The 27,937-nt window shown below is 47.5% G+C and overlaps 2 protein-coding genes across 7 annotated transcripts in view; one reads left to right on the plus strand and one right to left on the minus strand.

Annotated features, from left to right (window-relative positions):
• On the plus strand, nucleotides 1-27,434 carry CDADC1 (cytidine and dCMP deaminase domain containing 1). 2 transcript variants are annotated; one of them, XM_077314527.1, is made up of 9 exons: nucleotides 2-435; nucleotides 5,144-5,238; nucleotides 7,471-7,648; nucleotides 8,891-9,457; nucleotides 12,218-12,267; nucleotides 16,758-16,927; nucleotides 18,438-18,627; nucleotides 20,661-20,730; nucleotides 22,900-27,434. In XM_077314527.1, exons 1-9 carry the CDS (start codon nucleotides 366-368, stop codon nucleotides 22,971-22,973), a joined length of 1,464 nt encoding a protein of 487 aa, XP_077170642.1. In that variant the 5' UTR covers nucleotides 2-365; the 3' UTR covers nucleotides 22,974-27,434. The 2 variants fall into 2 exon arrangements, with proteins under 2 accessions (XP_077170650.1, XP_077170642.1); XM_077314535.1 differs by lacking the exon at nucleotides 20,661-20,730 and having other exon boundaries at nucleotides 1-435.
• CAB39L (calcium binding protein 39 like) overlaps nucleotides 25,738-27,937 on the minus strand; it is a 32,183-nt gene continuing 29,983 nt past the window's right edge. For all 5 annotated transcript variants that reach the window (XM_077314578.1, XM_077314549.1, XM_077314558.1 and 2 more), the window contains one exon: nucleotides 25,738-27,179. In XM_077314578.1, the coding sequence (XP_077170693.1) occupies nucleotides 27,000-27,179 (180 nt within the window). In that variant the 3' untranslated portion in view covers nucleotides 25,738-26,999. The remainder of the gene's footprint in view (nucleotides 27,180-27,937) is intronic.

The raw sequence follows: 27,937 nt of genomic DNA on the forward strand, positions 1-27,937 counted from the left end.
CATGGACCTCTGGAGGGCCGCAGTTTGACTCTCCCTGGCCCAGATGATCCTGTTCCGCCCAGGAAAGCCCAGCTGCAAACGCGAACTGAAAGTGCCTCGCCCAACGCAGACGCCGCTGACTCCTCGCGAGGGAAGGAAACGACCGCCGGCCACTCCCCGCCCCTCACCCCGATGCGCGCCTCAGGCCACCCCGGCGCCTCACGCGGGCCAGCCAGGCCCGGTCTCAGGCCTGAGGCCTAGCGCCCGCCGCCGCCGCCGCCGCGCCAGTCGCCCGGGTGACGAGGCTCCCGAGAGCCGCCCGGGAGGGGGCCGGGGGCCGGCGGGAGCCTCCCCTCCCCTCCCCTCCCCTCCCCTCCCCTCCCCTCATGAGCCGCGCGGCGGAGCCCGGCGGGAAGGGAGCGCGCAGCGCGTGCACGCAGACCGACAGCCTGACAGGTGAGGAGGGGCCGGCTCGGTTCAGACGTGCTCTGCGGAGCCTCGTGTTGGTTTGTTCTTTTGCACGGGTGTGGGTGTGGGTGTGTGTGTGTATGGGGGGGGGGTGTTTGAGCCTCCCCGCGGTCCGGTGTAGCGACCTCCGCCTCCAAATTGGGGTTCCCAACTGCCAGGCGGCGCCTGGAGGTCTCTCGGGAGCAACCTCGCCCTCCCACGGTTCAGAGGACTGCTTGCAGGTGCCGCCCCTCCCCAGGCTCCACCCCCTCGCCCCCCCCCCCAAATCTCCAGGATTTTCCTTGGCCAAAGCTGGCAACCCTGCGCCAGGTGGGACCTGAGGATCCCCCGAATTGCAGCTTATCTCCACACTGCTGAGGTTGGTTGTTTTTTGGGAGGTGGAAATTAGGCTTGCTAGCTCTGGGTTGGGAAAGACCTGGAGGCTTTGGGAGTGGAGCTGGACGTAGGCAGGATTTGGGGCAGGGAGTGACTTCAGTGGGGTATAATGCTGTGGGGTCCACCCTGGAAGCAGCGATGTTCTCCAGGAGAACTGGTCTTTGGAGTCTGGAGGTGAGCTGTAAAACTAGGGGGTTCCCAGATCCCACCTGGGAACTGGCATCGCTAGAAAAAAAATGGATACTGTAGTCAAACTGCGGCCCTCCAGATGTCAATGGACTCCAATTCCCATGAGCCCCTGCCAGCATTTGCTGGCAGGGGCTCATGGGAATTGTAGTCCATGGACATCTGGAGGGCCGCAGTTTGACTACCCCTTTGGAGGGTGGACTCTCTGACATTGCAACCCTCTCCTTCCCAGGTGCCATCCCCAAATGCCCAGGAGTTTCCCATGCTGGAGCTAGCAAGCCTATCCCATGCCAGGGGGAGCTAGCAAGCCTATCCCATGCCAGGGCCATCCTAGTCCAGTCACGATCAGATGTAAAAAGGCATTTTACACGACATGTGAACGATCCTAAAACTGCATTCTTCAGTTGTAGCAAAAGAAAAAAAAACCAGGAGTCCTTTGGGGGGACTTCAAACTGCCTTGTCGGGTGCCTTTGACCTTGCTCAGCAGAGGTGTAGGAGTCCTTTGGGGGGACTTCAAACTGCCTTGTCGGGTGCCTTTGACCTTGCTCAGCAGAGGTGTAGGAGTCCTTTGGGGGGACTTCAAACTGCCTTGTCGGGTGCCTTTGACCTTGCTCAGCAGAGGTGTAGGAGTCCTTTGGGGGGACTTCAAACTGCCTTGTCGGGTGCCTTTGACCTTGCTCAGCAGAGGTGTAAAGACAAAAATAACCAGCAGGGTGAAAGGGCTGCAAAATGCAGGAAGAACTGTTTATTTGTTTGTTTATTTTTATTTATACACCGCCCTCCCCTGAGGCTCAGGGCGGTTTACATAAAACTTCGAAATGGTACATGGAACTTAGTTTACATAACAACTTTCATACAACAATAATATTTGCATTAAACTGTAAATATAAATGTAACATTAAACTGTAAACTGCAAAATATATCAATGCAAACTGGTCCAGAGCAGAACACATGGGTGGATCTTTTAGAAGCAGGGGTCCCTCGTGGATGTTTTTGGTCCCTCCATCTCAACCAAATGCCTGGTGGACGAGCTCATTCACCCTGGTAGTAAGGGGTTATCATTTTTATCAGTTTTTGTGCAGAAATGGGCATTTGCCCTGATAATTCCCAGATCTTCCTTGAAAGTCAGAATTTTGTTGTAGGGATGGATTTATTTATCAAATGCCCTTTGCAAACCATTCATGGCCAGGAGTCAATCAAAAAGAAAGGAGTCTCTTGACACCTTAACAGTCTCAATCTATTTTGATCATAATCTTTTCTGAAATGCAGCTGACTGCTGTAAATAGTTGGAAGTTTTTGCTTTGTTTTAAATAAATACTTGGATATATTTCTCCTCCCCCTTCCTGACAGTTTTCTGGGTAGGTGAATATAAATGTGCAATGTATTACTAAAATATTAAATACAAATAAATTATAACACCACAAAATGAAATGCATAAAACAGTAGCAGAATTATGTGCGGGAGGGGGATGAATTCCATATTATTTTGCAAAACATTAGTGTCACAGAATCATAGAGTTGGAAGGGATCTCCAGGGTCATCCAGTCCAACTCCCTGCAGAATGCAGGGAATTCACAACTACCTGCTCATGCCTAGTAACCCCAGTTCCATGCCCAGATGATGCCCCTCCCAACACAAGAATCCCTGGCCAGTCTGGCCGGGGAGAAATTAGCCTCCCGACCCTAAAATGGCAATCAGCATTTCCTTGGGCATGCAAGAAAGGGCTGCAAGAGCCAAGCATGACACAATCCCTTCTGCCCAGCTCCTTACAATCTGACTGAATTCAGAGAATCAGCCTTTCTGTCAGATGGCTATCTATCTCTGCTTAAAAACTTCCAAAGAAGGAGAACCCACCACCTCTCGAAGAAGCCTGTTTCACTGAGAAACCACTCTGCCAGGAACTTCTGTGTAAATAAAATATATTGAGCAGGGAGAAGATGGTGCCATGGACTCTGGAGAGACCATTCCATAACCCGGATACTCTTGTTGGTAACCTCTCTGATATCTAAAGGTTATACAATCTGCATAGCTAGCAAAACATTCACATGATCTGGCTATAACTATGTAGGACTGTTGTTCTGAATGGATTGTTCTGTTCTTACCTTCTGTAAATTAGGGCCCTGTGTAGTCACAAATGCACTACTGACCCCTTTTGCATCATGAGCTCTTGGGCATACTGTTTACAGCATTGGCCTTCTATTCCTGTATGTATCTTACCCAATGGAGCCAACAGTTGTGCATCTGATGCTTCATGCAAACTGTAAAAACAACTTCCTTTATTATTAATTATTACTTATTACTTATTAATTTATTGTTATTTAGATTTTTATTCCCCACCACTCCCAGAACAGGCTCATTTCGGGTTACAACAGTCCATTAATAACCCCCCCCCCCAATAAAACCTCATTAAAATTAAAAACAGGTCATAAATTACAAGATATGAGTAAAAAGCAGGGTAAGGAAGGAATTCCTGTGGCCCTTGCCCTGTCGCTTTCTTCCTCTTGGCTGGGCTGTATCTTTGAGAAGGGAGCATTCGGTTTCCCCCAAACCTTGCAGCACCTTTAGAAAGCTGCAGCTGCTGCCACTGTGAGCACTCCCTCCCTCCCTCCCTTATTCTGGAAGATACAGCAATTGTGAGTGGGAAAGGTTGTGTGGCAAATACAGTTTAGCATAGGTGTGCCTGCTGTGTCATTTAAGGGACATGGAGGCGATTCAGGGGCCCAACTGATGGTTGACCATCAGCGATGTGGGAGTGAATGGCATCTCCTCCAAGGCCTATTTCTTCAGGTGACCAAGTAAACTGAATTAGCCCTAGTGGCTGATAGCTTTTTTCGCTTTTCCTATAAAGTCATGGTTGGTTTATGGTTTATGGGGTTTTTGAATCAAGAGGAATTCAGAGACACAGCCATTGCCTGTCTGTGCATCAGACAGCCCCAGCAAGCCCTTCCCATGAGATCTCAAAAACTAAGAAGGACCAACCCTGGCTAGTATTTGGATGTGAGACCTCAAGGATTTGGATGGAGTTCCTCCAAGGTTCACCAGGGGTCATGACACAGGGAGACAGTGGCAAACCACTGCGGAACGTCTCTTGCCTGGCTGCCGGACAATCCAAGGATCTCCTGGCTATACTGCTTGCATGCCCTACAATGAATAATGCTGTCCTTTGGAGGCCTCCCATCCAACTACTAGCCAGTGATGACCTTGCTCACCAAAATCATGCTAGCCTGGGCCATCCAGGTCAAGGCGGCGATAGCTTTATTATTATTATTGTTATTGTTATTGTTGCTGTTGTTGTTATTGTTATTGTTATTATTATCTTTCGATTTATTGCCTGCCACTCCCTTACGGCTCGTGGCGGGTTACAATATTTTAAAACCCCCAATAAAATCCATTAAAATCCCTCAACAACAATTACAATATAACATTATTGGTTAGCAAGCTAACCTGGCAAGATAGGCTAATCAACCTCCCCCTCCTACTACAAGCAGGTGGAGAGGGGATACTGATGGTACTAATCCCCAATCTCAATCCCGGGTCCCGGGGGGGGGGGGCATAGATGTTAGTCATTAATTATAAGTCATTGAGTTTAGCACATGACTGCAAAAATCCATTTGGGGCAGTGAGGGCAGATAAGCAGCAACTACTCCTGGAAGATCATACAGTAAGAGCCAGTTTGGTGTAGTGGTTAGGAGTGTGGACTTCTAATCTGGCGAGCCAGGTTTGATTCCCGGCTCTCCCACATGCAGCCAGCTGCGTGACCTTGGGCTCGCCACGGCACTGATAAAGCTGTTCTGACCGAGCAGTGATATCAGCGCTCTCTCAGCCTCACCCACCCCACAGGGTGTTTGTTGTGGGGAGAGGAATGGGAAGGTGATTGTAAGCCGCTTTGAGCCTCCTTCGGGTAGGGAAAAGCGGCATATAAGAACCAACTCTTCTTCTTCAACTCAGTATAGAGTTTGACAAGCTTTTTTTCCTGGTGGGCCCTGTAATGTTAGTGGGAGCCTGAGAGCAGCTCAGAGATTTAGGGCCACATCTGGGAGTGTCAGTCATGGAAACTTTTCCAGTCACTGACTAGAGAAGTTAACTAGTATACAACTATGCCTTCTCCAGTTTATGTTGTGTTGTTTTCATGACAGGCCAAGTCCCAAGGCTTTCTAAAGTGAACCTCTTTACTCTGTTCAGCCTCTGGATGGAACTTTTCCCCTCTGTTGAGCCACAAAAGCACTCCAAGGTAAGGTATACTGAGGTAAGATCTACAGCTTAAGTCATAGAACACTCCTGTTGAACAAAGGGTATTTTGAAACCTCCAAAGAATTGTATGAGGGCTTACGATGGAGTGTATTTATTTTAATTTATTATTATTTATATATTTCAATTTAGAGGCCACCTCATGCTCTTGGGGCGGCTTAGACTATAAGCTCAAACCAGTACAGTAAATTTAGGGGGATTTCTGCACCCGTTAAAAATAGTGAAATGCTTACCTTTCGTTGTCGTCGCATTTCGGTCCCTCCATATGATGTTGCCAACATGCAACGTCTGGGCAGTAAACGGCTGGCTACATCCTCCATTTTAAAGCGCTAGTTGGTGAATGTAGCGCTACCTAATGAAGAGCAACCAGCAGGCAACCAGCAGAGGGAAGTTATGGAGGCTAAAATGCACGAAAGGCGCCTGCCTTGTCCTGCCCCTCTCTCCTGGGGACGGGAATGTCTTTTAAAAAATGTCTGAAATCCTGGAGCAGTGAATAGGCGGACAAGCATGCAGGCCATGCCAGAAATAATTTTTTCCAAACATCATTGCACAAAGCATCCCTCTCTAAAGCTCCCCCCCCAAAAAAAATTCAGGATTGAGATTAATTTTTTTAATCAACGAGACTCGTAATGCAAGAAGGGGTAGCATTCAACAAGGGGTAGCATTCAATGATTAGATGGATAGGCATAGTAATGGAGAAGTATGCAATTAAAAAAATTAGCAGGCATTGTGGGACCTTTAAAGCATGAAGAAAGGGGATTGGCTGCTTAGCTTGATTGACAGGCAGAAGAGAGTCGCAGATAAACCGCATTGCTCTCTTCCGTCATTTCAAGCAGGCAGTGTGGAAGGTGAGAAGCAGAGAAGGGCCAGGAGGTGCGGTTATATTTAGTGTTACACCATTTGGCTGGTGTAATGCTATTTTTACAGATTGTGAAAATGCCCTAGGTTTTGAAATACATTAAAACAATCGGTATACATCGCTCTTGCTCACCCAGCTTGGTGTAGTGGTTAGGAGTGTGGACTTCTAATCTGGCAAGTAGGATTTGATTCCCAGATCCTCCTCTACATGCAGCCAGCTGGGTGACCTTGGCCTCGCCACAGCACTTACAAAGCTGTTCTGACTGAGCAGGAATATCAGGGCTCTCTTAGCCTCACCCACTTCACGGGGTGTCTGTTGTGGGGAGAGGAAAGGGAAGGCGACTGTAAGCTGCTTTGAGCCTCCTTTGGGTAGAGAAAAGCAGCATATGAGAACCAACTCTTCTTCTGCTTCATAATATTTCCCACAAACCTTTGCAGAGCACCATGCTAGGATGTTGTGACTCCCATTGGCATGAACAATTTTGTCAGGCAAGATTAGCTCCTTCAGACAGGGACAGTGTGACCTCTGAAAACACAGTGTGCATTTTCAGAAATGTGGAACACGGCTGTCACGTGCAATGGAAGCTTTGATGTCCTCAGAAACCAGAGTAGCCAGGACAACATGGATGTTCTAAGGCATCATGCTCTGGCCAACCATGACAACTTGTGCGCGTTGCCTTTGAGGTATTCACTCATTGTTTCAAGACAGCAATGCTGTAGGCACAAATGGGAGTGCTGTCGGAAACCCCTTTGGTACAAGGAATCGTAGCACTACTGATTTGGAAGAGGCCATGCAGGCCATCTAGTCCAACCCCTTGCCCAATGCAGGATCAGCCTCAAGCAGGCTTTCTCAGCTGAGGTTTCACAAAACCCTGAGGTTTCTTGACGCCCTTGGAAGGGTTTCCCAAATGGGTGGGAGCTAATGGAATTTTTAATATATTTGTTTGATTTGTTAAGCATTTATCAGGTGATATGATGATATATGGTCATGTTGACCCTCCCACCTCTCCCAAAATGGCCAATGATGGGCCTGGAGTGGGGGGGGGAGTGGAATATGGCTCCCCAGATTGCTCCTCTTCTGGAGGTTCAGGGGTTTCTTAACAGTAAAAAAGCTGAGGAAGGCTGTCGTGAAACATCCATTATAGCAGGGGTAGTCAAACTGCGGCCCTCCAGATGTTCGTAGACTACAATTCCCATGAGCCCCTGCAAGCATTTACTGGCAGGGGCTCCTGGGAATTGTAGTCCATGGACATCTGGAGGGCCGCAGTTTGACTACCCCTGCATTATAGGAATCTGTCCAGCTGGTGCTCAAAGACTGCCCGTTAGTAAGTAACTCTTACCTTGTATTTCCATCTAGGTGAAGAAGGCAGGCTTGGTGGTCGTGAAGGATATGAAAATAGTTGGTCTTCATTGCTCCAGTCAGCACTTGCATGCTGGTCAAATTGCACTCATCAAATATGGGTCAAGGCTTAAGAACTGTGACCTGTATTTTTCAAGGAAGCCGTGCTCAATGTGTTTAAAAATGATCGTCAATGGTAAGTTAAATGCGGCGACAGAGTTTATGATCCAGGAACTGAGCAATAGCAGCATTTGCTCTCAGGAGCGACCCGTTGTCTTAGATGGGATTATATTTGTGCTTTGTTTTTTTATGGGGGGGGGGCAATTTGTAATTTTTTTTTCACTTTCTAAATTGACGTGAGCTCTAGAACTGTGCTCTTATGGCCAGCCTAGAATATTTCAGGGTGTTCAACTTAAATGTCGTAACTGGAGTTATTCCTGTGCCGTTTATTAATTAGCCGACATCGTTGCTGCGTGGGTACCGAATTTGAGAATCTGAAACACGTTGCTAGCATGGGTCCTTACTTGTATGGACAGTTGCTTTGATTTTAATTTTCTCTTCCAATATACTGTTGCAATAGGAATCATAGTATCACATTGGCAAGATGCTCATAATACTACATCATTGTGCCTCGTGATTTCTTTTTTCTTCTTCTGAGTCTACACTGAGGAATCCACGGTTCTATACTTGATTGATTTCAATTTTGTCAAGAGGGTCAAGCTACTTCAAATTAAATAAAATACACAAATTAAATATTTATTCTATAGTGTGCACATATAAACTTGAAAAACATTACGAGCCTGAATAGCAGACTACAATTTGCAAGCATTTCTGCTGGATGAATTTGTCCTATGCACCACATGAAGCCAGATGGGTTGCAGCCTCCACAGATTTCCTCAGTGGTCAAAAATACATTAAATATACAAAACACACATTCAGCAAGCATTATCAATTTTCACAACCAGGTGTCATTCTCTGAGATTAAAAAAAAAAGGGGGGGGGTCAAATTTGTATAGAACTTAAAATTAGTGTATTAAATTTTTTTTTACCTTTTATAGGAATTAAGAATTATTTTACCTCGTCTGCTGTGTTTTTAGGCCAGCCTTTCTCAACTTTTTTGCCGTTGAGAAACCCCTGAAACATTCTTCAGGCTTCAAGAAACCCCAGAAGTGGCACGATCACACAGAATACGGCTGGGAAGCAGAGCTGTGGACACGCCCACCTGAGGCCCCTCCCCTTCCCACCCCCTCCAGGCCTATCTTTGGTCATATATGATTGCACCACTTCTGGGGTTTCTCGGAGCCTGAAGGATGTTTCAGGTTTTTCTCAATGGTAAAAAAAGCTGCTCTCGATGAAAACTGCAGTGAACATTTTAGACTTTGAATGTCCTGATTGTATCCCTGAATGTCCGGTGTCCCGAATATCCGGTGTGTTTCAGCTGGCGTGAACAGAATTTCTTACTGGCCCGCGGATCCGGAAATAAGCCTGCAGCACCAGGCGTCCAATGAAGACGCAAAGCTTGACGCCAAAGCAGCGGAAAGACTGAAGTCCAACAGCCGGGCTCACGTGTGCGTCTTGCTTCAGCCGCTAGTCTGTCACATGGTGCAGTTTGTGGAGGAATCGTGCCACAAGTGCGACTTCGTTCAGAAAATCGCTAAAACGCAGCCTGGGTCAAGCGCTGACTTCTACACGGAATGCAGGCAGAAGTTGATAAAGGCGTACGAGAGCTTGTTCCTGGTGGCGAGGGAAGAAAGCCACAAGCACATTTTAAACACGATCGGACTGGAGAACCTTTGCGAGAACCCCTATTTCAGCAACCTGCGGCAGAACATGAAAGACCTGATCCTCCTGTTAGCGACGGTCGCTGCCAGCGTACCTGACTTCGGCCATTTCGGATTTTACTGTGATCAAGCTGAGTGCGTCGGCGAGGCCTACTACCGGAGGTTGCCGCAGGAAGTCGCCAGGCACTGCATGATTCAAGCCAGGCTGCTGGCCTACCGCACCGGTGAGTGGCTGCCAGGAAGCCCCAAAAACCTGCATCTGTGATGGTCATTTAACAGAAGCAGGGGGACCTGAATGTTGCATCCTTCTGCTACGCCAGGGGTAGTCAACCTGTGGTCCTCCAGATGTAGATGGACTACAATTCCCATGAGCCCCTGCCAGCGTTTTCTGGCAGGGGCTCATGGGAATTGTAGTCCATGGACATCTGGAGGTCCACAGGTTGACTACCCCTGTGCTATGCCATTCCTGGGTGAATTTGAGCAAGTGGTTGAAGTCTCGGGGGATGTTGGTATCTGCAGGGGCAGCACACGTGGATAGCAAAATCTCAAGAATATTTGTGAGGCAATTGGTGTTTTAAGCTGCTTTGATCGAAGGCACTATGCCAGGGGTGGCCAGACTGTGGCTCTCCAGATGTCCATGGATTACAATCCCCATGAGCCCCTGCCAGCATTGGCAGGGGCTCATGGGTATTGTAGTCCGTGGACATGTGGAGAGCGACAGTTTGGCCACCCCTGCTGTTGAGACCAGGCCTCCTCAGTGGCATGACCTTTTTCTGGCGCCCAACAAGTGTTTTTAGAAAGTGGGAAGAGCCAATTGTGGGTTTTCCCCAAAAAGGTTTCTGATTGGCCACTGGAGACTTGGCTGAGCAGATTTTTTTACCACCACAGCAAAAGGGTCTTCACTGTGTTACTGAAGGTCAGCTGAGGCGGCCATTTTGTGTAGTAGCCATTTTGTCTCTGCGCCCCTGTGCTGTGTCAGAATTCTAAAGGTCCATGCAGGCACCGAATGGTTGGGGACCCCCGATTCAGACCTTTCCCTTCAAGGAGGCTGCGAGGAAGTCAGGAACATGCACCTCAAAGAATGCAGCATTTTTAAAAAAAATAGTTTCCCCGTGAGGTTTTAGATCAAAGAAAATCATACCTGATCCCTTTCCCCCCCAAAAAATGATCTTTTCAAGAAGCATATCATAAAATGATAACTTTGGATACTTAGGCTTGTCCCCCCCCTTCCCACATGGACTGCATTTACAAACTGATAAATTAAACCATAGTTGCAATATCTGAATGCAGACAGTACAAAACTGGGGTTTGCTGTCCGGGATCAAGCATGGGATTTCAACCCAGGGTTTATAGCTGAATTTCTAATTAAAGATTCATGTGCAGGTATCATGAGTCTCTGTGGCTGAGGGCTTTTGAGGACCAGTTTCTTGGCTAGAGCCCCAGTGTTCCAGAACTGCTGTGTTCGGGCAAAGGACTCATGGGTAACTCCGTAACCAGACCAAATGCACCGGTTATAATTAAGCAGCCTATTTTTTTCAATCTGTTGGTGCAGCAGTATTGGGCACTTTTGCTTGCAAAATTAGAATTGCAAAAAGTATATTTGCCCTAAGCCATTACCAGAATACATCCAAATGGACAAATAGTTTCTCCAACTGTGTAGGGAGCCAGGAAGCTGCCTGGGGTGGCAATAGAGGGAGATGCACACCCACCACTTAAGACACACAAGTAGAGGACCTGCGAGTAGGGTTGCCAGCTCCAGGTTGGGAAAAACCTGGAGACTTTGGGGGGGGTGGAGCCTGCAGAGGGTGGGGAGGGGTATAATGCTGTACATTTTGCCTTCTAAGCATCCATTTTCTGTGTGGGAACTGGTCTATGTTGGCTGGATATGAGCTGCAGTTCTGGGGAATCCCCAGGTCCTACCTGGAGGTTGGTATCCCTATCTGTGAGACTGGGGGGGGGGAGGAATCCATCTCCCCTTCTTCTCTGAACTTGGTGCTACTCCAGGCCTTTTGAGCATGGCTGCAGTAGCTGCAGTGTTAGCTCCCCCTAGTGCCCGCCACCACTCTGGCCTCCTGGCTTTCCCTAGTCTGCAGATAACAAGTGTGTTTTCTGTACATATGCAGACCACAGTTTTCATTTTATTGGGGGGGGGAGTTAAACCCCCCGGTGATTAAAAAAAAAAGATTTCAGGTGTTTCCGCAAACCTGAAGGGCCCCCCAGGTTTGCCAGAAAATCCGTTTCATGTTGGTGCGGCCTTGATCTGCAGGCGCACGCAGGCGGAAAGCTCACACTGCCGTAAGATGTGCTGATGCCAAACCCCAGCTGGCTTCATCTGCGTTTCTTTCTCCCTGCAACAGATGGTCATTGCTGACGGACAGAAAGCTGAGGCTTACTGATGTATGTTAGAAGATTTGCTCTTCAGATGTTTCTGAAAACAGAGGAGCAAGTAAATTTGGTCAGAGAGGAAAGATACTTTTGAGTTTTGTGCAGTGTTAAGAAATCCAGTTTCTCTCTTTCAAAAACATCCAAAAATGGCTGTAAACAATTGTTTATTTGGGCCCTGCCAAAAGATACCATCAGCAATACAACTGCAATAGTTATATGACTGGTGTGGGTTGTCACTGCACAGGCTTATGTCCTCAGAAGGCAGTCTCCTCTGATCAAATGCCTGCTGTTAAGTAATGCCCAGTGTTCAAAATCCTGCCTAAGCTCAGGACCAAAAGTAGGTTTTTCGAGACAAGAGATGAAACTGTAATTAATGTGCACATTATGTCCGGGTTTTTGAACTTTCTGGATGTGCATATGCTGCTCGTCAAATCTCATTTGTGCCTAGTTTAAAAAGCACCCCATTAAATTGACAGTTACCTTCAGTCAAACTGCTGCTACTGTTGCAGAAAACATGGTGAGAACTGGAACGCTTTGAGCCTTTTAATTAGGGACTGGAGTTTTGTGACTGTATTTACTTATCCTGATATTCATTGCAGAGGATCACAAAACTGGTGTTGGAGCAGTCATCTGGGCAGAAGCAAATGCAGTAAGTATAGAATCATAGAATAATAGAGTTGGAAGGTACCTCCTGGATCATCTAGTCCAACCCCCAGCACTATGCAGGACACTCACAACCCTCTCGCTCATCCACTGTAACCTGCCACCCCCTTGAGCCTTCACAGGATCAGCCTCTCCGCCAGATGGCTTTCCAGCCTCTGTTTAAAAATTTCCAAAGATGGAGAACCCACCACCTCCCGAAGAAGTCTGTTCCACTGAGGAACCGCTCTGTCAGGAACTTCTTCCGGATGTTGAGATGGAATTTTTTTTGAATTAATTTCATTCCATTCATTCTGGTCTATCCCTCTGGGGCAAGAGAGAACAATTCTGCTCCATCCTCTACATTAGCGATCCCCAACCTGTGGACTCCGGACCACATGTGGTCCTTCGACTAATTGGAGGTGGGCCCCGAGGGACGCCTTCTCCCCCCCCCCCCGGCCCTTTACAACACACTTCGGGTGTCATTGTCTCCCATCACTCCCAGATGGGACTATCTCGTTGCAGAGAAACAAGCTCAGGGTTCCCATTGGTTTGTCATTGTCATGAGTTAAAATTTCCATGAAAATAAAATGTTCCTTATGTTCATTGTTGTGGTGTGTCTGTATCTTATTTTGAAGGAATGTTTAAACATTACCATAGCAATCAGAGAGCGTTAGGGCAGTAGTTGAGAGTAGAGGAGTAAACTACCCCTCCCCCCCACCGGGCCTCAGTAAAAGGCGTTGAGTGATCCCCGGTGAGTGGTCCCCGGCGTTGAGTGGTCCCCGGTGATAAAAAGGTTGGGGACCACTGCTCTTCATGGCAGTCTTTTAAATACTTGGTTAACAAATCCCTTCTCAGTCATCTGCTCTCTAGGCTAAACAGACCAACCACCCCTAACCTATCTTCATATGTCTTGGGGCAATCGCTGTATTTAGTTCTGATACTGTCCATTGTCCTTCATAGTAGGTAGGCTTTTTTGGAAATGCATACAACACACTGGTGCGATATTTTGTTTTTGTTGCATTCAAAATAGGGCTGATCAAGAGGAGAGGCAGTTTTCATAAATATTTTCAGTAGGCTGGATAGACATCCCACTTTTCAAAACATTTTGAGGCATCACTGCAACACAGTAGTGCCATCTTGGGGTTAAGAGCCCAATCTTATCTGGACCTTCTAATCTGGAGAGCCGGGTTTGATTCTCCACTCCTTCACATGCAACCAGCTGGGTGGCCTTGGGCTAGTTACAGTGTTCTCAGAGCTGTTCTTGTAGATCAGTTTTGTCAGGTCTCTCTCAGCCCCACCTACCTCACAGGGGAGAGGAAGGGGAGGCAATTGTAAGTCACTTTGAGACTCCTGATTGTGAAAAGTGGGGTATAAAAATCAACTCTTCTTGTTGCATTCAGGAGGCGCATCCCTCATTTTGATTTGGTTTCATTTGTACCCTGTGACCAGGTTTGTCTCTAGCATTGGTCTCACTCAGTACTGTGTTTGTCTTCAATGTTGCCAAGTGTGTTAAGAACACTGAGGGACAAAACCTGCTAATGGAAAATCAGCATGGCTTCAGCAAAGGGAAGTCCTGCCTCACCAGGCATCTGAAGAAGGTTAAAACACATGTGGACAAGAATGTCCTGGTACACCTTATATCCTTGGATTTCTAAAAGGCTTTGGACAAGTTATATCACCAGATCTCCAGCATAAGATTAGCTGTCATGGGATAAAAGGACAGGTCCTTTCATGGATTAGAACAGGCTTTCTCAACCAGGGTTTTGTGAAACCCTGGGGTTTCTTGAGGGCCCTGGAAGGGTTTCCCAAATGGGTGGGAGTTAAATGATTTATTGTATATTTTTAAAATGTCTTAAACATTTATCAGGTGATACGATTATATATGCCAGTGGTTCTCAACCTGGGGGTCGGGACTCTTTTGGGGGTTGAACGACCCTTTCACAGGGGTTGCAGCAGGGTGAGCAGCTTGGCCGGGGGTGGGTGCTGCCACTTTTGCCACTCCTCCTGCAGGTGCCCATGCTTGGCTGCCAGTCGCTCCAGCAGTGCCTCCAGCGCAGTGCAATCTCCTGCCAGGTGCTCCAGGTGGCAGCACTGCTCGGCAGGACAAGAGGCAGAAGTGAACTGAGAAACCCTGGAAAAAACCAATTCGTATACAATCATGAACACTGGATCTTCCTGCCATGGGTCAGTTTTGGTTTAATTTCTGTGAAAGAACACTTGCATAGTTTTATGGTTGGGGGTCACCCCCACATGAGGAATTGTATTAAAGGGTTGCGGCATTAGGAAAGTTGAGAACCACTGAAATATGTTCATTTTGACCTGCCCCTCTCAGAATGGCCAGTGATAGCTCTGGAGGGGGTGGTAAGGGGAGGGGCCCTAGGTGGGCATGTACACAGCTCTGCTTCCCAGCCATATCTTTCCTGATCGCAACCCTTCCTGGGTTTCTCGAAGCCTGACTAATGTTTCAGGGGGTTCTCAATGGTAAAAACGTTGGGGAAGAATGAAGTTGGTTTAATGGCAGGAGGCAGAGTGTATGAATAAATTGAAGAAGAAGAAGAAGAAGAAGAAGAAGAAGAAGAAGAAGAAGAAGAAGAAGAAGAAGAAGAAGAAGAGTTGGTTCTTATATGCTGCTTTTCCCTACCCGAAGGAGGCTCAAAGCGGCTTACAGTCGCCTTCCCTTTCCTCTCCCCACAACAGACACCCTGTGAGGTGGGTAAGGCTGAGAGAGCCCTGATATTACTGCTCGGTCAGAACAGCTTTATCAGTGCCATGGCAAGCCCAAGGTCACCCAGCTAGCTGCATGTGGAGGAGCGCAGAATCGAACCTGGCATGCCAGATTAGAAATCCGCACTCCAAACTGGCTCTCCTAAGTTGAGAGTTCTCAGTGGACGGAAGTGAGCAGTGGGGTACCACACGGATTGATACTGGAACTAATATTGTTTATTTTTGTTAAAATCTCTCCCCATTGTTATTATCAGCTGTTAGGTGCACATTTCCCCCTGCAGGGAGGAATGACAAATCATTGACATTTTGACCATCCTGATTCGGATCATTTGAATGCAGGGAACGGGTGATTCAGCTCAGATGAGCTGGAAAAGTACTTAAATCAGCATTGATTTAGGTATTTTTTCGCTGCTTTGAGCTGAACCACAACTAGTTCAGATCTGTACGGCTTTAAAAATATGTCAGTTTCATCTGGTTCTTCCTATTTAGTGTTTTTGCAGGAAGTGACACTAAGGATTCTCAGTGGTGGCGTTACCCACTCTTGTGGGTTTTTTGAATTTCCATTCAGGATCAACAGTCTTCTCAAAAAGCTGAGTTCAGCATGATAGCTGTAGGCCAGAGGCCTTTGTGATAGCTGTAGGCACAAATGGATTAATCAGGACCTGTAATTCTGCCTTGTATGATACCAGTCCTTAGTATAGTAAATAAATTATTTTTTTTTCATTTCCCCAACAAGCAAGTTAAATTTCTGTTTGCAGCATACTTAGCTTTTATATGAGCTAATTAATTTAGCCAGTCCTTATTTTTAGAAAAGCAGAATAGTAGTAGAAGAAGAAGAAGAAGAGTTGGTTCTTATATGTCGCTTTTCTCTACCCGAAGGAGGCTCAAAGCGGCTTACAGTCGCCTTCCCTTTCCTCTCCCCACAACAGACACCCTGTGAGGGAGGTGAGGCTGAGAAAGCCCTGATATTACTGCTCGGTCAAAATAGCTTTATCAGTGCCGTGGCTAGTCCAAAGTCACCCAGCTGGCTGCACGTGGAGGAGGAGCGGGGAATCAAACCCGGCTTGCCAGATTAGAAGTCTGCATTCCTAACCACTATACCAAACTGGCTCTCGGCTGATTCAGCTCAGATGAGCTGGAAAAGTACTTAATTCATCATTGTTCATTCTGTACATTTTTTAACATTTGTCCTTGCAGTTGCCCATGGAGCAAGGCATCTAACCCTCTGCCAATAGATTGGGGCACTTTTCCAGTAACAACACAGACCGATAGCACTGACTTGGATAGCCCAGGCAAGCCTAATGTTGTCAGATCCGGGAAGCTAAGCAGGGTCGGCCCTGCGTGGCATTTGGATGGGAGACCTCCAAGGAGCACTAGGGGTCATGATGCAGAGGCAGGCAGTGGGAAACCACCTTCAACGACTCTTGCCTGGCTGCTGGACAATTCTGGGTTCTGTCTAAAGAATAAATGAATAAATTGTTGTTGTTGTTAGTTGCGAAGCCGTGTCCGACCCATCGCGACCCCATGGACAATGATCCTCCAGGCCTTCCTGTCCTCTACCATTCCCCAGAGTCCATTTAAGTTTGCAAAATGAATAAATACAGGCCAACAATACGAAATCTAAGCACCACACACATTCTCTGAAATGGTTCCTTCTTAAGTCTTCAGAAACAATAAAAGACACTGTAGAATTTGTTTTTTTAGAAGTGCTTTGCACTCCTGACTTGAAAATGACAAGGGTTACTGGTGTTAATGGTTCCGTTTCTTCTGCAGGAGAGCTGTGACGGCACAGGAGCCTTGTACTTCATTGGGTGTGGGTACAACGCCTTTCCTGTTGGGTCGGAGTACGCTGACTTTCCCCACATGGACGATAAGCAGAAAGACCGAGAAATCCGAAAGTTCCGATACATCATCCATTCCGAGCAGAACGCTTTGACGTTCAGGTAAGCAACATGTGCTTTTCATTACGAAAGGGAGAAATTCAAATGGGTAGCCATGTTGAAGCAGCACAATAAAATCAGAGTCCTGTAGCACCTTTAAGACCCAACAAAGATTTATTCAGGGTGTGAGCTTTTGAGTGCTTGCACTCGAAAGCTCACACCCTGAATAAATCTTTGTTGGTCTTAAAGGTGCTACTGGACTCTGATTTTAAAGGGAGCAAGGCAGTCTAGGAATATACATTTTATTTCTAAGTATTTAATGAATTTTTAGAAGAAGAAGAGCTGGTTATTTGTACCTTGCTTTTCACTACCTGAAGGAGTCCCAGAGTGGCTTCCGAACACTTTTCCCTGCCTCTCCCCACAACAGACACCCTGTGAGATAGGTGGGGCCGAGAGAGCACTAAGAGAACTGCTCTGCAAGAACAGCCTGAAGAGAACTGTGACTAGGCCAGGGTTATCCACAGTTGACTGCCTGTGGAGGAGTGGGGAATCAAACCCGGTTCCCCAGATTAGAGACAGCAGCTCTTAACCACTAAACCACAGGTAGTCAACCTGTGGTCCTCCAGATGTCCATGGACTACAATTCCCATGAGCCCTTGACAGCCTCCATGACCATCTGGAGGACCAGACTACCCCTGCACTAAACCACGCAGACTGGATGAATTTATCAGGCAGATGGAGAAACTGAAATTATATCCTATTTGATTTGTGCTGTGTCGGGGAGAATCATTCATACCTCTGAGTCCATCACAGATTGGGGAGAGAACTGTCTAACTGTGCACCTTGCTATGATCCAATATTGGGTCAGCACAGTCACAGAATCGTAGAGTTTGAAGAGGTTATACAGGCCACATAGTCCAACCCCCTGCTCAATGCAAGATCAGCTGAAAGGATCCATTGGAACCTGTGACAGCCTCTCTCCTTGCACAGGGCTGGTTTTGTGCGGGGCTTGACGGTTGACATTCTAGTCATGACAAAAGTGACATGATTTCACTCAGACGATGCAGTGCCAACCCCCCCCCCCGCCCCCAGTAATGCTCGACCAGGGCCAGGGCCTTCTCAGTCCTGGCCCCCACCTGGTGGAATGAGCTCCCGGAAGAGCTACGGGCCCTGCAGGAGCTTTTGGCATTCCGCAGGGCCGGCAAGACGGAGCTCTTCCACCAGGTCTATGGTTGAGGCCAGTGTGCGGAAGAAGATCTGGACACCACCACCCCCCTGCCAGCGAGCCCTATTGGACTCCCAGGGGTGGATTAAAGAAGAAAGATCAGCCCCTCTGTCCACCCTGAGGTTTATGAGTGGTTAGAATTGAGTCGCTTTGCCACTGAGTGCTGGAGGGTTTTAAGGTTGATTGGTTGGTTTTCGACTGTTTTAAATTGTATTTTTTGGGGGGGGGGGTTATGATTATTGTGGGAGCGGCGGGATAAAAATATAATAAATAATAATAATAAAATAAAGAATAAAGAATTGTTTGCCCAGCTGGCACGTTTCAGAGTTCTTTCTCACTTGCCTGTAGGTGTCAAGAGATAAAACCAGATGAGAGGAGCATGATATTTGTGACAAAATGCCCATGTGATGAATGTGTGCCTTTAATTAAAGGTGCTGGTATCAAGCTGATCTATGCAGGGGATGCTGATGTGGGAAGGAAGAAAGCAGATATATCCTACATGAAATTTGCCGAATTGGAAGGCGTTAGGAAATTTACGGTGAGTAAATCTTTTAAAAATATCTTCCTCTTATTTGTGAAAAGGGCAGGGCTTTTTAAAGTGGAAGCACCTAACTCCTCAGGATGGTGCCTTTTGGGGGTGGTCTTTCAGCATTGCTAGGCCCAGCCCGTATTCCCACACCTTCCTCATTCTGCTCTGTTCAGTTTCTTATTTATTTGTTTATTTATTTGTTTATTTTATTAGTTGTATTTAAGAGCCTCTTGTGGTGCAGAGTGGTAAGACAGCAGACATGCAGTCTGAAGCTGTGTCCATGAGGCTGGGAGTTCGATCCCAGCAGCCGGCCCAAGGTTGACTCAGCCTTCCATCCTTCCGAGGTCGGTAAAATGAGTACCCAGCTTGCTGGGGGTAAACAGGAATGACTGGGGAAGGCACTGGCAAACCACCCCGTATTTCTGCCATGAAAATGCTAGAGGGCGTCACCCCAAGAGTCAGACATGACCCGGTGCTTGCACAGGGGATACCTTTACCTATTAGTTGTATTTATATAATGCCACTCCCAGGGGCACTGGCTCGTGGCCATTTACACTAAGCTAAAGCCCCATACAGAGAAAACAGAGAAAACATTCTAATGAATAAAACCCCAATCCCAATTAATCAATTAAGCAGTTCCAGTTTCCAAAAATGCCAATATACTACCCTCCCATGACGTTACACTGAGCCTGGTTCTCATAAAGAATGCTGCCTAATAGCATTCCCAATGACAGATCTATACGATGGCAGGAGAACGCCAATGTCAGAAACAGGTAGGAGAACCAGACTGATAAAGGCTGCAGACATAGCCTAATGCACAGTTCTGCCACCCAGGAAGGGGAGGAGTAGCCCGATCTTATCACCCTGGTCTTTCCACCCGTTTCTGTGCAGGGCTAGGAAAGCCGTCCAAGAAAGCCCCTCAGAACAGACACACAGCAATCCCAGACACTGGGATAGAACTGAAGTTAGTCTTCATAGAAGTTAATCAGGAAGCAGTCAAAAGAAGATCACGTGTAGGCAAATATTGACAAAGACAATCTTAACCTGGGAAACCACCCTCTGAACCGGCGCCCCTGTCATGTCCCATGACTAGCGCATTGGGATGGATGAGAAAAACAAACGAAGGTGATCCGGGGATCCAAAGCTAAGCGTTTATTACCAATCCATACAGGAGCATAGGAAGGGTTAAACGCAATCAGATGTTACGTTGAAGACAAAGAGCAAAGCTGTTACACTACACTCTATACCTTAGCAAGCTCCACCTAGGAGCAGGGAACATATCAAGAGTAAGGCATGGCAAAAGGTCCTCATACCAGATATGCAGATGAGTATGACCAGAGCATTCTGGCATCAAAGATGGAGAACCCACCACCTCCTGAGGAAGCCTGTTCTACTGAGGAACCGCTCTAACTGTCAGGAACTTCTTCCGGATGTTGAGACGGAATTTCTTTTGATTCAATTTCATCCCATTGGTTCTGGTCCACCCCTCCGGGGCAAATGGGTTTTTAACAATCCTGATCAGTGCAAAACCAGTATGAGTTCCTGGGGCAAAAAAAATGCATTTTTGTGCAAGAGACATCAGAGAAGATGGTAAAAACTTAGCTCAGGGGTCCCTTTGGCGTTCTGTGCAGCAACGACATCATCATAATCTGCGCAGCCAATCAGAAGCCTGGCTGGGCAAAAGCCCCACCTGGCCCAACCCCCTTCCTAAAAACATTTGGTGGACACCACGTTACGGACCCCTGATTCAGTGGCATCAGGGCGGACGGGGGGTGGAATTTCTCTTCGCCAGAAACCGTCAATGGTAGCAAAGGCTTCCTTTCCCCGATTTCGTCATCGTATCGCAGTCTTCGTCCATCGCGTTTATTTTGGAAGTTCCAAGTGAAAGAGCGTGGTGGGAACAGAGTTCTTGAATTTGAGGGCAGCCCTTAGAAAAACACGAAATGGACTAGGTATTTTGAGTAGAACTGCTGTTTTCTTTTTACTGGAATAATTGGCAAGAAATGAAACAGTCAGCCATTTCCCTCCCTTTCCCCCCACAGTGGCAATTAAATCCGTCTTACGCTTGTGCTTCTGCTCCAGAACGTGAAGAGCTCACAGTGAGGAATCCCGGTACTGAGCTGCCTTTTTTATTTAAAGCAAAGGGAGTGGGGGTGGTGGAAGAGAAGGTATTTCCAGAAGTGTACGTAAGGGGGGGCAGCCAGGGCACAGACCCTGGCTGCCATGCTGGAGGGGTGTGAGAAGGAGCCACAGAGGCTGCTGCTGGCCCTGGGCGGCCCCATCTGTGCCCCTGATGCCACCCCTGCAGGTGGAGGATGGTGACGAAAGGCAGTGGCCTGGCCAGAGCCCATGGATCCAGGAAGGGGGGGGGGACACTCCCCTGTGAGAGTGCACCACCCAGCAGCCACGCAGGCCAGTGCAAACCTTCATGGCCTTTTCTTCGGACTGACGGGGGGAACCTGTGGACCGAGGCAGCTGGCCCCTCCGCAGGGCAAAGGGGCAGGCCCAGGATGTGGGCAGACTCCACAAATAAAGGCACCACATCATTGCTGATAGAACATTTGGAGGTTTTCTGTGTATGCCGATTGCCTTTCTGACATTAATGCAGCGATGAAGCGCTCACAAGTACTTTTCAAAACACTGACGCCCACGATCGGATCTTCTCATCATCGGGAAGTGCAAAACGGCCAGGCCAAATGCTCGGACCCCCAGAAGGAGTTCTGCTGAAATCTCTACCCACTGCAGTTCGGTAGCACTGAAATTTTAAAATGCAGCACACAACACTTTCAGAAGGAAATCTTCCTTTATTTTGGTAAAATAATTGTGAGCCCCTTTATTTATCTTTATTTATTTTATTTATTAATTACATTTATACCCCGCCACTCCCACTAGGGCTCGTGGCGGCTAACAAGATAAAATCCCAATACATAAAAACCCCAATAAAATAAGTAACAATTTTGATCAAACTAACCAATCAACTAAAAATCATTCATTCATTCGGAGGCCAAAAACCCATACTAATCATTATCAAAAACCTCAGGGTGGGCAGAGGGGCTGATCTCTCCCTTTAATCCGCCCTTAATAGCCCCAATAGGGATAATGGCAAGGAGGGGTCCAGATCTTCTTCCGCGCGCTGGCCTCAACCATAGACCTGGCGGAAGAGCTCCATCTTGCAAGCCCTGCAGAACACCAGAAGCTTCCGCAGGGCCTGTAGCTCTTCCAGGAGCTCATTCCACCAGGTAGGGGCCAGGACCAAAAAGACCCTGGCCTTGGTTGAGGCCAGGCACGCTTCACTGGGGCCAGGGATGACCAAAAGATTTGTCCCTGCAGAGCGCAAGGCCCTGCAGGGGACATAGGGCGAAAGGATGTCCCTCAGGTATGTGGGTCCCAGACTGCAGAGGGCCTCCCTCCCAGACCCTATTGCCCTCCATGAGGAGATAGAGCTGGGTGTCATCCACATATAGATGACACCCCAGCTCTTAGCTACAGGCGAGCTGATCCAGAGGGCACATAAGGATGATAAATAACATGGAGGAAGGGAGTCTGCAAGGGCGCGATAACATGTCCCCGACTACCAGCCTCTTTCCAATTCCAGAGAAAGGAGCACAGCCATTGAAGGGCTGTTCTCCGAATCTCAGCCCCAGCAAGGCGGGGCGGGGCAGTAGCTCATGGTTGACCACAATACTCCATTATTTTAATGTTGTTAGTCGCCCTGAGATGTAAGTTAGGGGCGGGATGTAAATTTAATCATTATTATTAACGATAATAAAAAGGACCCACCCCATCAGCGCTGTGCAAAACCTGACCTTTTCTGCAGACCTGGGAAACCGGATTCTCTGGGCTCAGCATGTAGGAGGAAATGTGTGCAAGCGCTCCCTCTGAAAGTAGCATTTCGACAGTGGGGATCATCACTCAGATTATGCCTGCCTGTAGGCATATCTATAAGAGCCTCTTGTGGCGCAGGGTGGTAAGGCGGCCGACGTGCTGTCTGAATCTCTGACCATGAGGCTGGGAGTTCGATCCCAGCAGCCGGCTCAAGGTCGACTCAGCCTTCCATCCTTCCGAGGTCGGCAAAATGAGTACCCAGCTTGCTGCGGGGTAAACGGTAATGACTGGGGAAGGCACTGGCAAACCACCCCATATTGAGTCTGCCATGAAAACGCTGGAGGGCGTCACCCCAAGGGTCAGACATGACCCAGTGCTTGCACAGGGGACACCTTTACCTTTACGCACAACTAGATTTCGTGGAAGTTATAACCATGTCAATGTCTTGCTTTCTAGATGGTGAGCCCAAACCCCCCGTGGCCGAAGAACAGGACCCCCAAGCCGGAGCAGCATGCCTTGGGGACCACTGACCTATTCCTCCCCCCCCCTCCCCCCTCCGATACGCCCATGGTATAATCTGAAAAGGATTTTTTTCATGGAAGCTTTATTTATTATTGTCTCGGATTAAATTATTTTAGCGCTGCTGCAGAAATGCCGCTCAGATTATATACAACGGGATTTTGAATAAATGTTATGCGCCAAGGGAACAAACCAGCTGTAACTCTGGAGGGGGACACTGAGGTGTAGGGTTGGGTGCTTGGGCCACCAAAGCGGCCGTTCAGGTCGGAAGCAGCCAGCGGAGCGAGGGGACCCCCCCCCCCGGAAACGCCGGCTGCTTCGGATTCGAACGGCTGGCGCCGCCCCTCCCCCTGGCTGCTTCGGGCTAGAACGGCCAGTTCAGTGGCTAATGCGCCCAGCCCTATTTAGGTGTTCTCTTCCCCAACATGTATGGCAGGAACTGAAGTGGGGGTTTTATTTATTTCAGGGAAAGCTAATTGCACGGCTCAGGCTAGCTTGATTGTGTTAGGTCTCAACACAACAGCCTTCGTAGGGTCCATGATTTGCATTACGACTAGTGTAGTACAAGAGTCGCGTGGACGCTGACACTACTTGGCATGGCTCTACGAGAACAAGAAGGTTCCTGTAGGACTCCCTGCCTGGTTTATTGCATTCCTAGGCGCACTCCTTGTACGGCTGCAAATCCTTGAACGTTCTCCCTGCTGGCTCGTAGAACAGCCGACTGTGTAGAGCCAGACATTTTCTATTTCCGATTTGATTTTGAGACTAGCCCTTCCCACGAGCGGAGAGGTCGAGAAAAAAATGATAGCTGGACAAATCCTCAATGCACAGACAAGTGAAGACATCCCCCCCTCCCCCCAAACACAACCCAGCCTGATGCCATAATTAAAAGGTTAGCTTTGATTTGAAGCAGAAAGCCTTGTAGAACGGCTGTAGAAGTTACAGTCCTCCAAGCTGCTCGGTAGTCACTGACAGCAACCTGAGATCTGCCTGCCTGGAATCGGAAATGCCTTCAAGGAACGTCCTGGCTGTTGACCCTTTTGGGTTGGAGACCACAAGGCATCTGTGGCATTTGTCTCCACCCCTCTGGCTCATGACACCCTGAAAGAGAAGTTCCTCTGGCAGGACTTACATAGTGGTGGTACCCTCCTTGCTTTGTGGACACAGGCCCTTCTTTAGCCTGCTGGCAAGTGTCAAATGGGTGTTTGGGCTGTGATGCTGGAGCTGGTCCTTCAGGAAAAGGAGACAGACTGGAGGTTCTGATTGAGATTGAGGGGGAATGTGTGGTCCTACAAAGGCACCATTACTGAAGCGGGGGGCCTCTTAGAAACACCCATCTCGGAATAATGGTTGTGAAAGAACTGGCATTGCTTTATTGACAGGCCCAAACCATACAAAGTTCACGTGCAAGCATGGAAAAGGAGAGAAGAGGCGGATGGACCAGCCAGCAAACATTGCCCTGTAATCATACCTCTAATGGATTAGATAAATAAGGTTAAGCCCTATGGCAGACTTTCTCAACCAGGGTTTTGTGAAACCCTGGGGTTTCTTCCGGGTGAGTAGCCATGTTGGTCTGAAGTAGCATAAAAAAACTTGAGTCCAATGGCACCCTTAAGACAAACAAAGATTTATTCGTGAGCTTTTATGTGCATGCACCCTTGTCAGAGGAAGTGTACAAGCACATGCAAGTTCACTCCTTGAATAAATCTTTGTTGGTCATAAAGGTGCCATTGGACTCAAATTTTCCTGTGGCTTCTCAGCAGCCCTGTAAAGGTTTCCTGAATGGGTAGCTGTTAATTTGTATCTTTAAAAAATGTTAAATATTTATCAGGTGATGATATTGACCACATATGGTCATGTCAACCCATCCACCCCTCCCAAAATGGACAACAATGGGCCTGGAGGGGGTGGGAAGGGGCGGGGCCCCAGGTGTGTCCACAGACATGCTTCCCAACCATATTCTGCACCATCACGCCACTTCTGGGGTTTCTCAAAGCCTGAAGAATGTTTTTAGGGGCTTCTCAATGGTCAAGAAGTTAAGAAAGGCTGCTCTAATGCTTAGATAGATACGGTTAACCCGATATGGTATAAACCAGGGCTACCTAGCCTTTTTGAGCTGATGGACACCTTTGGAACTTTGAGAGGGGCTAGGAGTGGCACTCCTAAATGACAGCCACACACACAATACTCCCCCCCCCCATGTCTCCTGAAAAATGGAAAACTCAGGTGTTTATCAGTCCTCCTCATTCAGTAGGAAATCCTTTCATTGGAGTGAAGGCAGCCAATCGTGATCCCTGGCACCCTTTCAGAAAAGCTTGACAGATATCAAGGGAAATGCAGGCCGGTGGAGAATGCTGATATAATTTTTTACTATGGCCTTGCAAGTCATAGCAAACTTTTTCTGTAGAATATATTTGCAAATGTACACAACTTAAGGACTTGAAATTGATCAATGACTTATAAGGCAAAGTACTGATCTTTATTTGTTGATAGATTTTTTATCCTGCCCCTCTCAGTAAATACCTGCTTGGGGTGGTTTGCATAATTTTAAAATAATAATTACTTAAATACCTAAAAACATCCCAGTCCCATGTGGCTAAATCTGAAGGCTTTTACTGAATTTTTTGCAGTTTAATTCTAGTAGTCTAATTCAGAAGACCTTTGTGTCGGGAAGGCGTAACTTACTCCTCTCTCCCAGCACCCAGCACCCCAACCAAGCTCCCGACACGAAAAGGCTGCAGAAACCATTGCTTTTAAGAAGGAAAAACAGGGACCTCTGGGAACATTTTTTTATTATTATTATTATATTAATAATCACAAACATTACAGTGCAATGATTTTTCTAAATCTTTCAGCTTTTTACAAAGCTGGATTCACATTCTTAACGTTCAGATTATACACTCAAAAATGGTTAATATTTTCCCATACAAAGTCTAAATAAGAAACAGGCTCAAAAAAAGGTTGCTCTCGTGTGAGTGTGTGTGTGTGGGGGGGGGAAGATTCTCTGTTAGGCCAGGTGAGTACAGCATCCACAGACACCTCTGGGCCCCTCTCCCTAAAAACAAAGTGCTCATTTGGGAGGGAGGGGGGGACCACATGCCCCTTTCACAAAGCCCATCGCTGTTTATCCCTTGCGCAATTGCTATTTCTTACCTGTTGCATGAACAGTTTGCATCCCTCAGCCATCATATTCAATCTGAGGAAACTATAAAGCAGGGGTGGCCAGCCAGTGGCTCTCCAGAATTCCATGGACTACAATTCCCACGAGCCCCTGCTGCAGGGGCTTGTGGGAACTGTAGTGCATGAACATCTGGAGAGCCGCAGTTTGGCCAACCCTACCAAAGATATAGTACAACGTTCAGGCCTGCTTCAGCTTCACTTGGGGAGGGGGGGGCTATTTGGTCCCCACGGAAAGAAAAGCCATCAGACTGATTGGGATCCAGGAGTTTAAAAATCCCACTAATCGACACCTTACTTAAGAGGATCCAACCTTGATTCTGTGCATCCGTCTTCCTCTCAGAAGCACTGCGCTGAGCCCCCAAAAATGTGGGTTGGGACAGTGAGGATAGGAATCTTGGGTGTGTAGAGGGGGGGTGAGAACACAGAAATAGTCGACACCGACTAGGAAAGAAGGCAAAAGAAAAGATGGTCCTTAGTTCCTTGGCTTCGAACTGCACCACCACCACCACACAGGAGGCACAACGCCATACTGGCAACGCAAAAGACAGTCACACACAGCAGGAGCTTTAAGGTTGCGCGGATCGATCACCTGGTCGCGTTAAAGTGGTAGCAAAGCGGCCTCCGGCCAGCAGAAGGAAAAGGATCACGTCAGACGGACTAATATTGATTAAAATATATAGCATTCTGGGACCGCAGAGCTGTGTCAGGTGGCTACCACTCTAGAAACTGGCTTTAGCAAAGGGAAAAAACAACAGCACTTAGCAGCGCACTGTGGGTCCCCCCCCCTCCCCATATCCCCAAACGACGGGGACCGAACGAGATCAAGACTCCAACCAGAAGACGCAAAAGGGAGACCTTCAGGGAGCTGGCTTTTTCAGATCTCGGATCTGTTTGATCAGGTAGTTCTTCTCATCTGTGAACTGCTCGTCGTCTGCCCTCTCGGTCTGGAAGTTGCTCAGGAACTCAATGAGTTTGGGCTGGTTTTTCAACAGGATGTCCACAATGGCAGGCGACTTGTTTGGGCTGGCCACAAAGACCTGAGAGAGAGAAGAATGAATCTTTACAGGGGATCCTTTGCAGAGGCGGGCTTTACCTCTATAATAATGCTGGAACCTAAGGATACTTTGTAGAGTTGGATCCTCTAAGTGACTGATTAAGAACATTTTGTAAAACCATTGCAATTCCAGAAACATAAAGCCACTGAGGAAGAGTTTTCTTGAAAACGAGTTAAATACCGGATGTTGTCTTGGCCTTTATGTTTAAGAATAAAGAAGATTCTTAGTTTGTGTATAGCCATTGCGTTCTTTTATTTATTTATTTATTTATTATATATTTATATACCCCCCCCCCCGGATGTTCAGACACTAGACAAGAATGAAATTTTGCACTTATGCTGCTGTTCTGTGTGCTTTTCAATGGACCAGAAGAAATCCGGCTTAATTTAGGCAGGGAAAGTTTCTAGCCCTCATGGTTGTAACTTTAAGCTTGAACACATGGTAAATTGAAGTAAGATAATTTGAAATCCAAGTTCAGTCTCTGAACAGCTCGCAAGATCAAAGTTGGGCTCTATGCAATCGTAAATGTCTGAGTTTTCCGCTCATATGAACACATGAAGCTGCCCTATAGTGAATCAGCCTGGTGGTCCATTGAGGGCGATACTATGTAAGACTCTCCAGGGTCTCTTTCACGTCACCTACTGCCTAGTCCTTCTAAGTGGAGATGTCAAGGACAGAACGTGGGGACCTTCTCCCCTGCTGTACCACTAAGCCATGCCCCCGGTCCAAGCCAGAAGCTC

Source organism: Paroedura picta, chromosome 1, assembly GCF_049243985.1.
Source record: "Paroedura picta isolate Pp20150507F chromosome 1, Ppicta_v3.0, whole genome shotgun sequence".
In the NCBI taxonomy this organism is placed as follows: Eukaryota; Metazoa; Chordata; class Lepidosauria; order Squamata; family Gekkonidae; genus Paroedura; species Paroedura picta.

Coding starts and splice junctions, on each gene's coding strand:
- CDADC1 (XM_077314527.1), top strand. CDS start 366: ATGAGCCGCGCGGCGGAGCCCGGCGGGAAGGGAGCGCGCAGCGCGTGC. Junction 5,239..7,470: donor AGCCACAAAAGCACTCCAAG/GTAAGGTATACT, acceptor ATTTCCATCTAG/GTGAAGAAGGCAGGCTTGGT. Junction 12,268..16,757: donor TCTGGGCAGAAGCAAATGCA/GTAAGTATAGAA, acceptor TTTCTTCTGCAG/GAGAGCTGTGACGGCACAGG.